Source organism: Macadamia integrifolia, chromosome 2, assembly GCF_013358625.1.
Source record: "Macadamia integrifolia cultivar HAES 741 chromosome 2, SCU_Mint_v3, whole genome shotgun sequence".
NCBI classification, from domain to species: domain Eukaryota; kingdom Viridiplantae; phylum Streptophyta; class Magnoliopsida; order Proteales; family Proteaceae; genus Macadamia; species Macadamia integrifolia.
The window spans coordinates 3,625,902-3,641,086 of NC_056558.1; the positions used below are offsets into that span (position 1 = coordinate 3,625,902).

The window sequence follows — 15,185 nt, forward strand, 5'->3', positions numbered from 1 at the left end:
ATCCCATGTGACCAACATATTGCAATAGATGAAAATTTTTAATTAATTCTTTTAAGGAAAAGGGTTCTCTAAAAGGTAGCGTGGTCTGCACCAAGATAGGGGCCAATGGAAGCACTAGTAGAAACATTAATAGCAGTGGGATTTATGCTTTTCTTGAGGGGCAAGGAGGTCATTTTCACCCCGTTGTATCCGAGAGCACGGGCCACACTGCCTTTTAGGTTTTTTTTTCATCAATTTAATTTAATTGAGGTGAAAAAAAAAAAAAAAACTCTCCCAAGTCGCACTGGTGCACACGAGCATCAATAGGGGTGTATTTTTTGAGTTTCATAGGGGTGGGGGTATCATTTCATCGCTTCTATGTCAAGCAACCAAGCCGTTTTCATTTCCCTTATAATAAAATTGGGTTTGATGAACACACATCAAATGTAAAAAAAAAAAGGGGTAAAAATATCCATTATCACCTGCCTAATGGAGGCAGCTCCTCCGTTGTTCCTAACTTGAAAAACTTAACCCTCACTTGGTTTGATAATGTTGGAGGCTTGATACAAGTTGCAACCAAGGATTTAGGGGATGGTATCAGTATCGTGATTGGTCTCTATTGATATCGATCTGATACCAATTCAAATCGTATGAGATTAGTGGGTATCAATCTATTTTACCCTTGATTTTTATAAAAAGTACTATTTTTTCCCTATTTTAACTGTGAAACGATCCGAATAACCGATTTGGATTGGTATCGAATGAGACCGATCCGATATAGCCGATCCCAAACTGACACTTGAAACCATGGCTGCAGCTGGGTTAGGGTGATAAAGAGGATATGAACACAAAGAGCATAGATCGGTCACACCACCTAGTTTTGGACTAGCTAGCCTAGCGATAAAGCAAGCAAGCAGACCTCATACCATATGCAGATGCAAACAGATAATCAAAAATCTAAATTTGATATGCACTCGTATCTATTAAGGGGTATTCGTAGCCGATCAAAGGGTATCCAAATCTAAATCTAAATTATCTGAAAATAATTATTCAATCAGATTAAATTATTAATTACTGTTTTTAAGGGTTCTTGAAGTTTAGACATGTACTTAAGAATAAGAAGAAGAGCTAAGACAATTTAAAAATATAGATAATGAGCAAATTGTAGTCAATGGGATAGGGAGAAAATCAGATTACATAAATCAGAGAATAAACGGATAATCAAATATCTGAATTCAATCCGCATCCCTATCTGGTCAAGTATATCGAGCTCCGAATACATCCGATCCGTTTACATCATATAGGCCAGCGTATACCCATCTCCTGCTCTTCCGACACAGGGGAACAAGAAGAGTTGGCGAAGATTGCAATGTCAGCAGCATCAGTAGCAGCACCATCATCCATTGTCTTCCTTGCTCGATACAGGGCCAAATCTTTCTTCATTCCCTTGGCCTCGTTTTCAGGCCAAAACACTCCTTTAGCCACAAAGAAACTGGTTCTCTACAGCAAACCTGGTTGCTGTTTGTGCGATGGCCTCAAAGAAAAGCTTCAAGCAGCTTTCTCTCTCACCGGCCCAGATTCTCTCAATGATGTCCATTTGCAGGTTCTGTCTATTTCGCTCTCTTATATGAATTTGTGGTCTTACTGTTTAGATCTAAATTGTTCGACTCCCGTTTCAGATAAGAGATATTACCAGTAACCCCGAATGGGAGAAATCGTACCAGTACGAGATACCTGTGCTGGCTAGAATTCTTTCTGATGGAACCGAGGTAAGTTTTCCGCTTTTGTGCTTTCTGGATAGCAGAGATTTCAATTTTTTGAGACGGGTTTCGGAGATTTTGAGCTTCCTTTTGTTTTTGTATGATGTTTATTTTATCTGCTCTGCATTTGAGGATACCGACCTTGATGGATGGAGACTGAATGCTCTTCGATCAAAATTCACATTTAAATAGGTCATGGTGTGCTAGGAGCGCAGGACATAGGTGCTGAGAAGAAAAAAAAAAAGGAGAAACGGAAATCTGGGTAGTGGCTGGTGGTGAGGTAATGTAAGGCCAGGTAAGACAATCCAACCCCAATAACGATCAACAAACAACCCCCAAAGACGCTAATACTGGTACTGATATCAGAACAAAAAATAACTCCCCAAAAAAATAGCCAAAACCCAAACAGAAGTGAATGGGCTGGGGTGGAATAGGGTTACAGTACAGCAAGCAAAGTAGCAAACAAATCACCAATATTCAGAAGGAATTTAGGACTTTAAACATTAGTCAAACTAAGCCCAGGATAAGAGACTAAAGATCTGGACAGAATATCAAACCTGAAATCTGGGAACTTAGGTCAACTGAAATAACTCACGACAGAGAGCTCAGGCTGAGCTGTAATCCTTGTCAACTGAAACCCAAAAAGTTAGCCTGAGTTGATGGCTGCATTCCCAGATCTGAAAAATCTTGAATGAGGCCAAGATTGGGGTGATTTTCAAGAACTCTAAAATCCAGCCTCAGTTGGCCTCCAAATGGACTTCAGGAGGGACCTGAATTGTCCTCAAAATATGGCCTTTAATGGCCACAAGAGCAGGGAGATCTGTGCTCACGAAAGCTGCCCAAAAAATCGGAGAACAGGGCTGCCACAGGGATTGGAAGAAAAGCTATGATTACAACAGCAGCAGTAGGTAACTTCAGTCCTCAGCAGGGTATTTAATAGGTCTTGGACAGTGCTATTATTACTCAGAAAAAAGAAAAAAAATCAATAACAAAAAGGGAAGAAGAAGAATCGATGAGAAGGAGAGAAGGGGGATAATGGGTTTAGCCTCTCACTTTTTCATGGGCTTCTCACCCTCTCATAGGTCTCTCACCTCACTCCATTGCCCCCTGCTCTTCTTGTTTGCCTTTCCCAATAGGGCTATGAATTTCAAATTATTAAAAGATTTGCCATTGCTTTCTTTTTCTTTTCTTTTTTTGATTATTCGCTTGGGTGGGCCCATCGCAATCACAAGCAGGGTTTTGTGACTCGGGATTGCATAGAAAAGCCAAATCTCCGTTCTCCCTTGTATAAAAGGGCTTCTAAACTTAAATATAAATTGGAATGGATGATAACTTGCCTAGTCCTAATCAAGGTTCTAAAACTCGGGAACAGTCACGGGATTGGTCAAGGCTGATACCATTCCGATATTGATCCGGATTGGTCCATATCGGACAGATCTACCCCATCAAAGCTTTCTTCTTGATGAGTTATGTGATATGATGATACTATTATTTTTATTCTGTTTCTTTGAGGTCAATTCTCTCTCGCCCTCATGTTAGATTATTAGGATATTTCATATTTTAAGTAATAAATTCAGGTGTAGGAATGGAATATTGTATAGGAATGATGTTGGTTAAGTTTGAGAAAACAACAATGGAGTGGGTTGATCGATTGGTTTAGAGGTGTAATATTAATATATTGTGGGAAAACAGATTGTGAAAGCCAGAGAGATTCAAGACTCAAAGGGCTGAATTTGGAAAAGGACAAAAATAGATTGCCTAAGGTCAGATGATGAAAAATAAAATTCTCTCAAGGTTTTGATAGGTTTGTGAAGTTTCTTCTCCCATTGGGCTGTAAACCAGGCTGTGAGGTTGTTCTGGGTTCAGTTATGGCCAAGTTTGTTCTGGAAATATCTCCTTGCAAGTTAACGAAGTTTTGAGATTTTCCAGCATATAGTCCCTTCAATTGCTCTCTGTCTTTTTCTCTCTTTGATGTAGATCAAAGCTTGAAGAAGAAGTGGACAGAAATAAAAATCAGGGAAAAATTCAGTTCATGAGGTACTGTTCACATGAACAGTGATTTGGGTCCTAATTTTTATTCCTGATTTAGCTTAGGTTCTATTTTTTCAATAAGCTTCTATTTATTTTCTGTTTTTGTCTTGGACAGCGAGCTATTAGGTGGAAGCTTCTAGGAGATTTTGGTGATTTGTTTCCTTCTTTATTTTTTTGTAAGTAGTTTGTTTGTCTTTGCTCAAGTCTAAAGACAAGCAAAAGTTACTTGTTTTAGGAGCTTCCTTTTCCTCAAGTTTCTATTTGTATTAGTTTCATTTTTCATTATGTTTTCACTTTTGCCACTTTCCTTTTTGAGGCTCCATTCTTGGGCCTGTAATTTGTAATAGATCCTTAGAGGTCTACACAACGAATCAATGAATGAAGAAAAAGATTTGCTTTGTGCAATGACAAGCTGTGAGAGACAGTGAGGTGAGAGACCGTGTGGGTGAGATGCCATTGGCTGAGATGGTCTTACCTTCTTTATTTTCTGTTTTAATTCTCTGATTTGTTCATTGGATCTGATATTTATTGATTGTGTTTGAGGTCCTGCTTGGGGTTAGGTCCTTTGTCTCCTAGCTTTACCCTGCCCCCGGGTGCTGTTTGTAATGGTTCAGAAATAGGTATGTTCACTAACATGAATTCTCTTCGCTGAAAGAATTATGATAACTAACCGACCTTAAAAGGACTCAAAGAACGACCAGAACTAAGCACTAGATTGGAAAATTTTCCAGCGGAGTACAAAATATCTAGTCAAAAGTGGTGTTGTGAGCCCCGCCATGTGGGCGGGCAGCCACTAAGTCAAAGGTGGCTGCTACATAATTGAGAAGGAGACAAATTGTCTCCATCTCCTTGTGAGTAAAGCAGAGACAAAAGTCTCAATCTCTCTAAATTTGTTTAAACCACGGATCAGCACCTACCTGAATCTTCAAGCATGGAATAGGCACCATCATGTTTGTTTGAAATTGAAGGAGGTGGTGGTTGCATCTACTACACCAACGGAGACGGCACTAAACGTGGAATTCTTCCACTGCCTTTGTCCCATAAATAGGGAGAGGGAACAAAGTAAAGAAGTAGAACAGGAAGAAGAAGGATAGTCCTCTGTACTCATTTGTAAGATCTCTTGTTTTCTGGTTTTAGTTGTTCTATAAGAAGGAATTTAGAGAGAGAGATTTCGTAGAGAGTGTATTCATTTAGGTGTAATTGGGTTTTGGGTATTTAGAGAGTGTGCTACCACCATGTTTATGTTGTTCACATCATAGTGAATTCGTGATCCTGTCTTCGCCCATGGACATAGGCCAAAAGCCGAACCACGTAAAACTTTCTCTTTTGTGTGTGTGTTACTATCATTTTCTCTTGCTCCTTGAAACGCTAAATATTGATTTTGGGCGTTCCCGTCATAACAGAAAGTGTTGTGCAATAGATATTTTGGCAGGCCCCATGGTGAGAGCCATGTGGCAAATCTCAGTTCCCAACTGTGGTAGATAAGGTCCTCCTGAATTACTAGTCAAATTCGGTCCTTGAACTCAACCACATGGCCTTCATGTTGGGTTTTATCCTGTATTTAAAATGGTCAGTCTATTTTAGCTCCCTCTCAGATTTTTAACAATTTTTTGACATACTATCTAGCCATATTGGGGATAGTGGAGTCCTAATGTGCACCAAATTTTGGTGTCATGTGAGCTGGCTTGTGCTACACGGCTACGCCTGGCCCAACCTTCCCAAATATCTATACTCTAGATAACTTGAAGGGAAAAGGTTTCACACATGGATAGTGTGCAAAACCAAATTGCACACCCTCTCACATTTTACATATTTGATCAAAGAAAAAGAGCCTCCTGTGTAAAATTCTGTTGAAGAAAAGCAAATAGTTACCCCTATACAGATTGAGCGTTATCCCTATACGGATTGAGCATGGGAAAGTGTGAGAAGCAATGGATTGTTGCTGAGTTCATTTGAATTATTCTTGAGAAGTAATGGATCGTCAAATCAAGGCAACTTATTGTGGATACTAAGTGAGTGGGGGAAATTCTCCCTCACTTTAAACTTTGAAGTAGAGGATGAATCTTCCCAACACTGGGGACTTTATGTAGTTGCACTAGACTATGATCCAGTATGGAGGCCTAGGCGCAAGCTTGGGAGGCTCAAAGGGAGCTGGTGGCTGTCCAAGGTTGGGACTTCTATTTTCTTGGGTTTCTGATGTAGAATTCAGCAATACCAGAGGAGGAAAGAGTATAGTTGTCACGGCGTCAAATCAATCCAAGGTGGTGGAGGGGTGGCTAATCGATTTGGCGATGAATCGCCCATTATGGCGTTGCCATGGCGGTCAAATCGCCCATGTGTCATTTTTTATTTTTCCTATTTTCTAAAGTTATTTAGTATATTACTTTTTTATTTCCCCAATTTTCTAAAAAAAAATATAGTAGTCATTAGAATGTAGACAATAGACAATTATTTTAATCCATCCAAATCAAAAGATAAAGACATTACTGAGAAATAACAGAAAATGATTCCTTCCATCCTACATCAATAATTGCACAAGACCACATTGAATTGACAAGTGGGGGAAAAAAGATGCACACAGGCCAACAAGACATTATTATAAATTTGTAAAAACATTTATATGAACCAACATATATCATAGATTCACAGGAAACATTGTTAAAATATGTTGCAACATATATCATAGATTACAATGGCTTTTTCCCCTAGCACATAGACTTACCTTGCTTAATATTAATACAATCCACAATACAGAACATGGTTCTTAATCATGGAAAATCTGGTAATTGAAGACCACAATCTGACAATCATAACTACTAGAAAATTTGCATCAATGAAAAAGACAATACAAGTATACAACATTACCAAAAAAATAAAAAAATAAAAACCAAGGAAATCAGAACAGAGAAAGATTTATGTTCTGTGCGAGTGAACTAAGGAAGAGGAAGAAGAGGATTAGAAGAAGAGAAGAGACTGATTACTGATTAGTAGTAGAAAAAGGGGGGAAAAAAAAGAGGTGAAGACTCTTAAGAGTCGAACAAACCAGACTCTGTAGGGTCAAGGAAGAAGAAGGTTAGAAGAGGAGAAGAAGAGAAGAAGAGAAGAAGCCAGAGGCAAAGAAGAAGAAGGTTAGAAGAAGAGAAGAAGAGTTCATAGACTCAAAACCAGAGACAAGGAAGAAGAAGTTTAGAAGAAGAGAAGAAGAGTCGAACATACCTATCTTCGCTGGAGCACAGAAGCAGCAACGCCGGAGCAGGAACAGCTATCGCTGGAGCAAAATAAGATCAGAACAGAGAAAGATTTATGTTCTATGTGAGTGAACTAAGGAAGAGGAAGAAGATTAGAAGAAGAGAAGAGACTGATTACTGATTTAGTAGTAGAAAATGGGGAAGAAAAAATGAGAGGTGAAGACTCTGAAGAGTCAAACAAACCAGACTCTGTAGGGTCAAGGAAGAAGAAGGTTAGAAGAGGAGAAGAAGAGAAGAAGAGGAAGAGAAGAAGCCAGTGGCAAGGAAGAAGGTTAAAAGAAGAGAAGAAGAGTCGATAGACTGAAAACCAAAGACAAGGAAGATGAAGGTTAGAAGAATAGAAGAATAGAAGAAAAGAAGAGTCAAACATACCTATCTTTGCCGGAGCACGGGAACAGCAACGCCGGAGCAAAATAAGGGTTGAAGGGTTGAAGGGAGTCTTCGGTCTTCACTTTGAGACTTATGGTTGGAGGGTTGAAGAGAGTCGGAGTCGCGACTTGTCTCTTTGGTCTTCATTTAGACTTTTTATTTTTTTCTTTTTCATTGGTACAACTTATTAATTTACACTTTTATCCCATGTAGCATTAATTTGTACATTTCAATTACACCTGCCAATAACATTGTTAGAAAGAGAATCAATTTAGTAATTAACAATAATAACTTAAAAAAAAAAATGGCGATCGATTTATGTGTACGTCATAAATCGTCCCCGGGGACGATTTGGCGACTCCATACGACCCTTGGCGGTCGACTAATGAAGGTGACACTAATCGGTCCACAGATTTGCCCTCTCCAAAACACCGGGATGCCTTGGCGCCGCCTTGGCGACGCCGTGACAACTATGGGAAAGAGAAAATAACATTTTTTGAAGACTGACTGTGACACCACAATCAGTTTGGAGTGCCAAAGCTACCGTGACAGCTGCCATGATAGTCAATTAATTGTCATGACATCCTGTGGCTACTGTTCACGTTTTACTGTTCATGTCTATTAAGTTGGGATACTGCTAAGTTGTTGTTGTTTGTTATTTTAGTGTTAATAGTAAGGCTGGAAACAACCTCTCAGTGAAGCAGGGGTAGTATAGTTGTCAAGGCGTCGCCTAGGCGACGACTAGGCATCCAGGCGGTTTGCCTGGGGCCTAGGCGACAGTCGCCTTATTGCATTACATGCCGCCTTGTGTTTTGGCACTTATTTATGCCAAATATCATTTAAGTAAATGCTTATTTACTTAAGATATTATTCATAAATAAGCAAATACCCCCTATTTGAATCCAATAAAAATAGTTTAAAAATCAAATTCCAAAAGGATAAAAAGTCAACCCCCCAGTCCAAGAAGAAAAACTGGATTTTGGTTATAGGGGCGATTTTCAATTTTTAAATGCTAGAGTCTTTCTCAATTATGAAAATTTTATAAATTCTATCATGTTAAAACATTGCTAAAAACCAAAAGTCCGGTAAAATAATTTTTTGTTTTGATATCCATAAAATTATTTTCATTCAGGCGATTTTAATAGCATTCGCGCACTTAAAAATAAGTTTGACCGTAGTTTAACTTTGTCGTTACAACTCAGATTTAAGTAATCTTAGACTTGTTGGAAAACTGGTTTTATATTATAACTGATTCAAAAAGTCTCATGTAAAAATAATATCATTTGACCAGTCAACCTTATTATAGAACCGGAGCATTTCTCGAAATTTTGATTTTTTATAACTTAATATGGCTTAATGTTAATTTTTTATGATTTAATATGGCTAAATGTTGATTTTTAATGACTTGATGTTGCTTAATTTTGATTTTTTATGATACAAGGTATATATAGCTTACTAAATAATGTTAGAAAATAGGAAAATAAAAAATAACAATTGGTCGCCTTGTTCGCCTCAAGGCGTGCGCCTTCTCACCTAAGCGCTTAGAAAACCCTCCACCGCCTTGGTTTGCCTTGGCGCCGTGATAGCTATGGGGGGTACAGCTGCGTACATTATGACCCTCTTCAGACCCCGCAGTGGTGGGAGCCTCGTGCACTGGGTACCTTTTTTTTTTTTTTTAGTCAGGCTGGAGTAGGTTACCATAAATCTGGTCTCATTTTAGTCAATTTCCATTTTCTTTTCCAATCAGTTTCCATTTACATTAGGAAACCTCCATAGCAGCTGTCTGCTAAGGGTTCAGTTTCTAATTTAGTTTCGTTGCCTTTCTGGTTAATTCCTAATGGTATAAGTAAGCATGTAAGGGATAGCCCCACCCGATGATTTACATGAATGAAAGAAGGCTTTATGCTGTTTGGTAATGTGGATTTCAGGCTTATCCTTGTGGGGTTAGTGGACTGCGGTGAATTCAGTAGTTGTTGGGAGTCAACCAGGGGTACTGGTGGATTCCGGCCCTACAGATCAGGTGGATTCCTGATCATATACAACAACAACAACAACAACAAAGCTTTATCCCAACTAGATTGGGTCAGCTACATGGATCCTAGCATTCCTAATCATATCTTCTCTTCTAATTCTCTTTTTCTCCATTGAATACAGGTCAGATCTGAACTTTTATTTTTCCTGCCGATGCTAGTTTCTAATTCTCTTGAATTCTGTTTTCTTTGCTGAAAACATCATTCTTCTGTTTAGGAGACTACTTCATTTAATCACAGTTCTCCATTTTGATTTTCCGTTTATAATTTCAGTTCCTATTTTCTCAGTTTCTCCATTTGTTTCTAAAATCCCTTTTCAACTCTACTTTCTTAATCTTAGTTTTTAATTTTGATTTCAGTTCTAGTTTCTTGCTCTGTTAGCTCTCTAAATATTCAAATTTTTTTTTATTCTTTAAGATCCCTGCTACTGCGCCCTATTCTCATTCTAGTAATCAGTTTCCTTCTTTATGAAGGAAATCTCTGTATTTAAATCTGGCCAGGTACTGTCTAATTATAATGGTTTCTTCTCCTTGATCATGTGCATGACCTAATCTGATCTGTCTTTATTGAATAACGGGGCCTATGACTGCTAGTCAAAGTCTTCTTGTGGCATCAGCCCGGAATGCTCTTTACTCAGAACGTGCTTATGCATGTTTATTTGGTTCATTGGTTCCAGTTTTGGCTTTGTGTACCCATCTCAATGGGGATTGAGTTGTGATGATTCTTTCCTTGATACATGACTAATTCCTGTGGATATGTACTATTTCTTTCATTGGTGTAAAGATGTGTTTGTCTTTTACATGATTAGGGTTTGAGAGAATTCATATGTCAATTTATACTAGTTGTATGTTGCTGGGAGTTTTAGTTGGGTTCTTCTTGGTAGTTTTTCTACATAGATTGTAGGACTTATTTTTGGGTACAAGCAAACTGATCCTACTTTACACTTCAAATTGAAAGGATCCAAGCCTGGACGGGTTCGGGTTCGGGTTCGTGTTGCGGTTGGGGATGGGGTTTTTTTTTTTTTTTTTGGGGGGGGGGGGGGGACACTACAAAGAGGAGAAGCACCTTTAGCGTAAGGTGCAGAGCAAGCAAGTCGATCCCTTGACCTCGTAAGACACCACACTTGCAAGTTTACTAACCAACTCCACTAGCAGCTGTCTTCCTAAAATGTATGATTAGAAGTTTTATATTGCTCAGAAAGATGGAATAGTCATAAGCAAAACAATCCAAGATTTATTAGGTTCCATTTTCCCCCACTGATCTAATGGGTTTCTAGTTTATGAGGTTATTATTGCTTTCTAGTTTATGGGCCACTTTTCTGATCAAGTTCCCAATATAGCTAGCTTTTTAAAAATCATGATGTTGTTTGCTAGGATGGCCCCTTAGACCAGCAATGAGCTGACTTTGAATAGGATGTAAGTAGTTACCAATTAAACTAAGGGTAGCAGTTAAGGCATGTTAGCTTTAATTTTAGGGCATTATTTTGAGCAAAATCTGACGGCAAAAACATTGCAATATTGCAGGAGACACTTCCAAGATTATCTCCTCGTCTTGGAGTTGAGGTCATCCAAAAGAAACTCGCTGCTGCATTGAGACAATAGGGGATATCGGGAGCCTTGTGCACTGGATTGCTTTTTTTTCTTTCAGCAATGTAAAATAGTTCTTCTTAAGTGTATGATAAGAACTGGTTTTTCATCTTTGAAGTTCTTTCTCCTTTCCCCCCTTTTCTGTTGTCTGTTTAAGTACTGATCAGTGTTGCGCAAATATGTTCTTTCTCAAACCATGTTTATTTATCTATCGTTAGTCGGACTGCCCCGAAATTTGATCTACCATCTGTGTGGCTGGCGACCTAAACCATTGTAAGCAAGAAAGTTAATACTAAAAATTCCATCTTGAATGTTCATCAAAGGTTTCTTGTTCTTAGAAAGAATGTGTCGAAAATCGGATCCGGCTCCTCTCCATAGAGCCCAGGGACGAGAGAGTGATCCTAGGGTTGGAAGGACCCGGGCACATGTCCCTAGGTCACCCTAGCTTTAGGATCACTCTCTTGTCCCTGGGCTCTATGGAGAGGAATCCTGTCTGTCGAAAATCTGTTTGTACCAAAAAGGAAAAAAAAAAAAAAGGGCAGAAGGAAACAGTTTGTTTAAGAGTCAGAGAAGCAAAACGATAAATCTTTTTTCTTTACATTTGTACATCAATATTGAGAATGGTAATAAGGACAATAAAATGCTCCCTGGTCATGCAGCCACTGCGCTAGTGTGTGGGCCAATGGGATGGCAAGAGGAGACATTGACTAGTGCGTGGGTCAAGAGGCAAAGCGGTCTTTTCGCACTACCTGTATCTGGGCATAGAGGATATGACCAGGGAGCATTATTTTTCCTTGAGAAGAAATGGATAGAAGGAACTGGTTTAGGATATGGGTATACAATTTTAGTCCTTGCCAACAGTCATATTCACTACTCTAGAGGGTATTGTTTCCTGTGTATAGCAATAGGCTATCTATCACGTAGCACCTAGGATGACACCTAAATTTTGTGAATGATTAGAGATTTCAAGGTCATTTTCTCACATGTCAAATTTTAGTCTAAATATAATTGGCTATATCGCAAAATATTATGCAAAAAAAGAACACTACCCTCTATGCCAAACACAAGTGGACACGGAAAGAAGGTACAATATATGTGTGCCTTTTGTGCATGGATAACATAAATGTCCATAACGAAATTGAAGAGGCATAAAACCAATCTCATCTACATCTAATATTTCTTTTGCACCATCTTAGTTGTTTGTCTTATCACTTTTATGGCTTGCTTAAGCATGCCAATTTAGCTTAAAGGGGGATAACTAATTATTAATTCAACCTTCAGCGTAGCCAGCGTAAAGATAGAAAAGATACGCACATGCAATCACCATAGACCACCCAAACTGTAAAGGCAAGCATGAACAACGTTGTATGGTGGGCCCCATAGAAGTCTATGGCGGTTATGGAACACTCCTAAAATTAATCTGGAAGAATATGAATTATTCTCTTCAGAAAATGAGCCTATTCAAGAGCATGGCTCTTGCGTCGACCAGGACTTGTAAGATAATTGGCCTACCACTTAGGCAACTTGTAAAATGATTGGTTTGTCTCTTAAGGAAGATAAAAATTTCACCTGATGTATTGATGCTTCCATGAGCATTCTTCTTGGCCCTCGTGATGCATAACTTAGCTTCGAGATAGAAAACTCATTCCCCCACCCTACCCCTACCCCTACCCCTACCCCTTTTGCCTCTTCTTTGGATTCAGCACGAAAACAACACAATTTAACATAATATCATGTGTAATATGAAAACAACATAGACCCTACTCAAAAACAATTTAACACAATTTAACACAATTTAACATTGTAGCTCTTTTTGCCATATTAAAAAACATAGTCATACAAAATCAAGGAATGAGTTTCCCTCCACCCATATTTCATCTCATTCACCATGGTCATCCGTACCTTCAGATGCCCAAGTGGGGAGGAATAGTTTCAACCCCAAATAATAGGGGTTCGGAATTGACGATTGGACAACATGATCATATAACCAGTGGTGAGAGGATTTTTCATCCCCCACTTTGCCCAAAATCAAACTAACCATTCTTTATAAATATGATAACGCTTATGATTCTTGATTCTGCTGATCTTATTTTACGTGAATAAAATTAGAGTGGAATTGCAATCATCCTCTTCCCCTTTTGCGCACCCTGTTGCACTTCCCACATTGCAGCCATCAGCCCCGTTCCCTTGCGCACACTTTCCCTTTCCTGCAAAAACCAAATTTTTCCTGCTTGAAAAATCATGCAATCTGCAATCTCACCCACCTATCTGCACTCTAGTTTTCACCCCTGAAACCCTACTCTCTCTCTCTCTCTCTCTCTCTCTCGCAATTTCCCCAACCCTCAGTATATACCTCTTCTCACTTCCCTCCCGCATTACATCCCACCTGCAACCCAGCATCCTTTTACTCCATTTTTCTTAGTTGTATTCCACACTTCCTCATCTTGAATGGAGTATAAAATGGGAAGACAGATAGAGATAAGTTTGATAGTTTGCTTTCTAGACAAAGCCATGACATCTTGGCCTAATTTGAAGGTAACCAGCCTCTACTCTTTTAGAGATAATATAGGACAATCCATCCAAACAATGGGGTTTCCTGATTTCTCCTTTGAAAAGGGATAATGATTCCAACGGTGTCTATTAAATGAGAATCGTCACCTAGATTAGGGTCTAAGACAAAAGTAAAACCATGAGTTAAGGTTAGTTGTGATCTGAGAAAGGTGTTAACCACATTGGTCTACCTGATAAAAACTGAACTTCAACCTAAGTGTTGTAATTTATGAATGAGCCAGCTAAGCATACAAATCTAATGTAAATAATTAAAATTCATGGCAAAACAAAGGAGAAGGAAGAGGATTAAATCGATATACCCATATCCTAGGTCTGCATGATTAGTGTATTGAGAAAGTAAAACAAACATGGTAACATGAAAAAGATCATGGGAAAACCCTAAACTAGCATAGTGTAACATGCTTAAAATTATAAATCTGACATCCATGACATACACATTTATCTCATCATGAAATTCAAGCATTATTATGCATGAAAAGCATAGAAAATATATGGACATAGGGATTGAGATCATAAAAACAAGGAGGATTTTCTCAAACATAACATACAAAGATCTATCATCATGAAAAATCAAAGAAAATTCGTGTACAAATAAAACAACCAAAATATACCCCTAACCTAGAATAGACTAGAAGGAAAACACGAAAAATGGGGATGGAGAAGACTCTATATCTAAAACCAGAGATTAAATCCTTGAAAAACACATTAAAACCATGCAAAAACATCTAGGAAAACACAAGAAAACACTGAAATCATATTTTATACGTTAAAAACATCAATTCAAACAGAAAACTTCCTAGTAGGCATTACCGTTTTCGATGCCGGCTACCCCTCTGGTTCCCCGACCATTCTCTCATGTAAGGAATGGTCTTAAATGTATCAACCCAATAACCCTTCCATTGCTTTACTATTAAAGGGAAAAATATTACGCTACCGGTGTGCATTTTCTTCCACTTGAATTTTTTAATTATTTTCTTACTTGCTCTAGATGATTCCTTATTTTGGACACATTGACGCGGTGTGCAGATTTTTTTTCCACACTGGTGGGTTGTAGAAACGCAATCCTAAAGCAACGCAAAAGGTAATGGAAAAACAAGAACAAATAATACACATAGGTTTACGAGGTTCGGCAAAATTGCCTATTTTCTCAGTGAAATGAGATTCTACTTCACTATTAATCGAGAATAGGGTTACAACTCTCGTCCTCACACCTCTTAGAATTACTTACAGAAAATGTAAATCTCACTAAAAATATATAACGAAAAACCCTAATAGCAAAAACTACAAAACTGCCCTCAAATAAAAATTCAAGTGTGGATTGCACCCCACTACGCCCCGCTACACAGGAGGCCTCCTCTCCCCTTACAACTAATAATCCTTGGATTCAAGCGGGACCGCGGTTCTGTTGAGAGGCCTGTACTAGTACTCCCTATATTAAATTGCGATGGAATACAAGACATCATACACCAACACGGGCATGGGAAGCCCTCTTTCATTAGTAAAGTATCAAATCTTTTTTTCCTTTTCTTTTCTTTCGGTAACCAAATGCCAAGAAAACTTTTTTTTTTTTAACTTTACTTTTCATTTCAATTCTTTTCTTTTGTTTATTTT

At 38.5% G+C, this 15,185-nt stretch overlaps 1 protein-coding gene across 1 annotated transcript; it reads left to right on the forward strand.

Annotated features, from left to right (window-relative positions):
* Positions 1-1,184: 1,184 nt before the first annotated feature.
* Positions 1,185-11,246, forward strand: LOC122092902. The gene is made up of 3 exons (XM_042663207.1): positions 1,185-1,582; positions 1,659-1,748; positions 10,941-11,246. Exons 1-3 carry the CDS (start codon positions 1,349-1,351, stop codon positions 11,016-11,018), a joined length of 402 nt encoding a protein of 133 aa, XP_042519141.1. The 5' UTR covers positions 1,185-1,348; the 3' UTR covers positions 11,019-11,246.
* Positions 11,247-15,185: the final 3,939 nt, after the last annotated feature.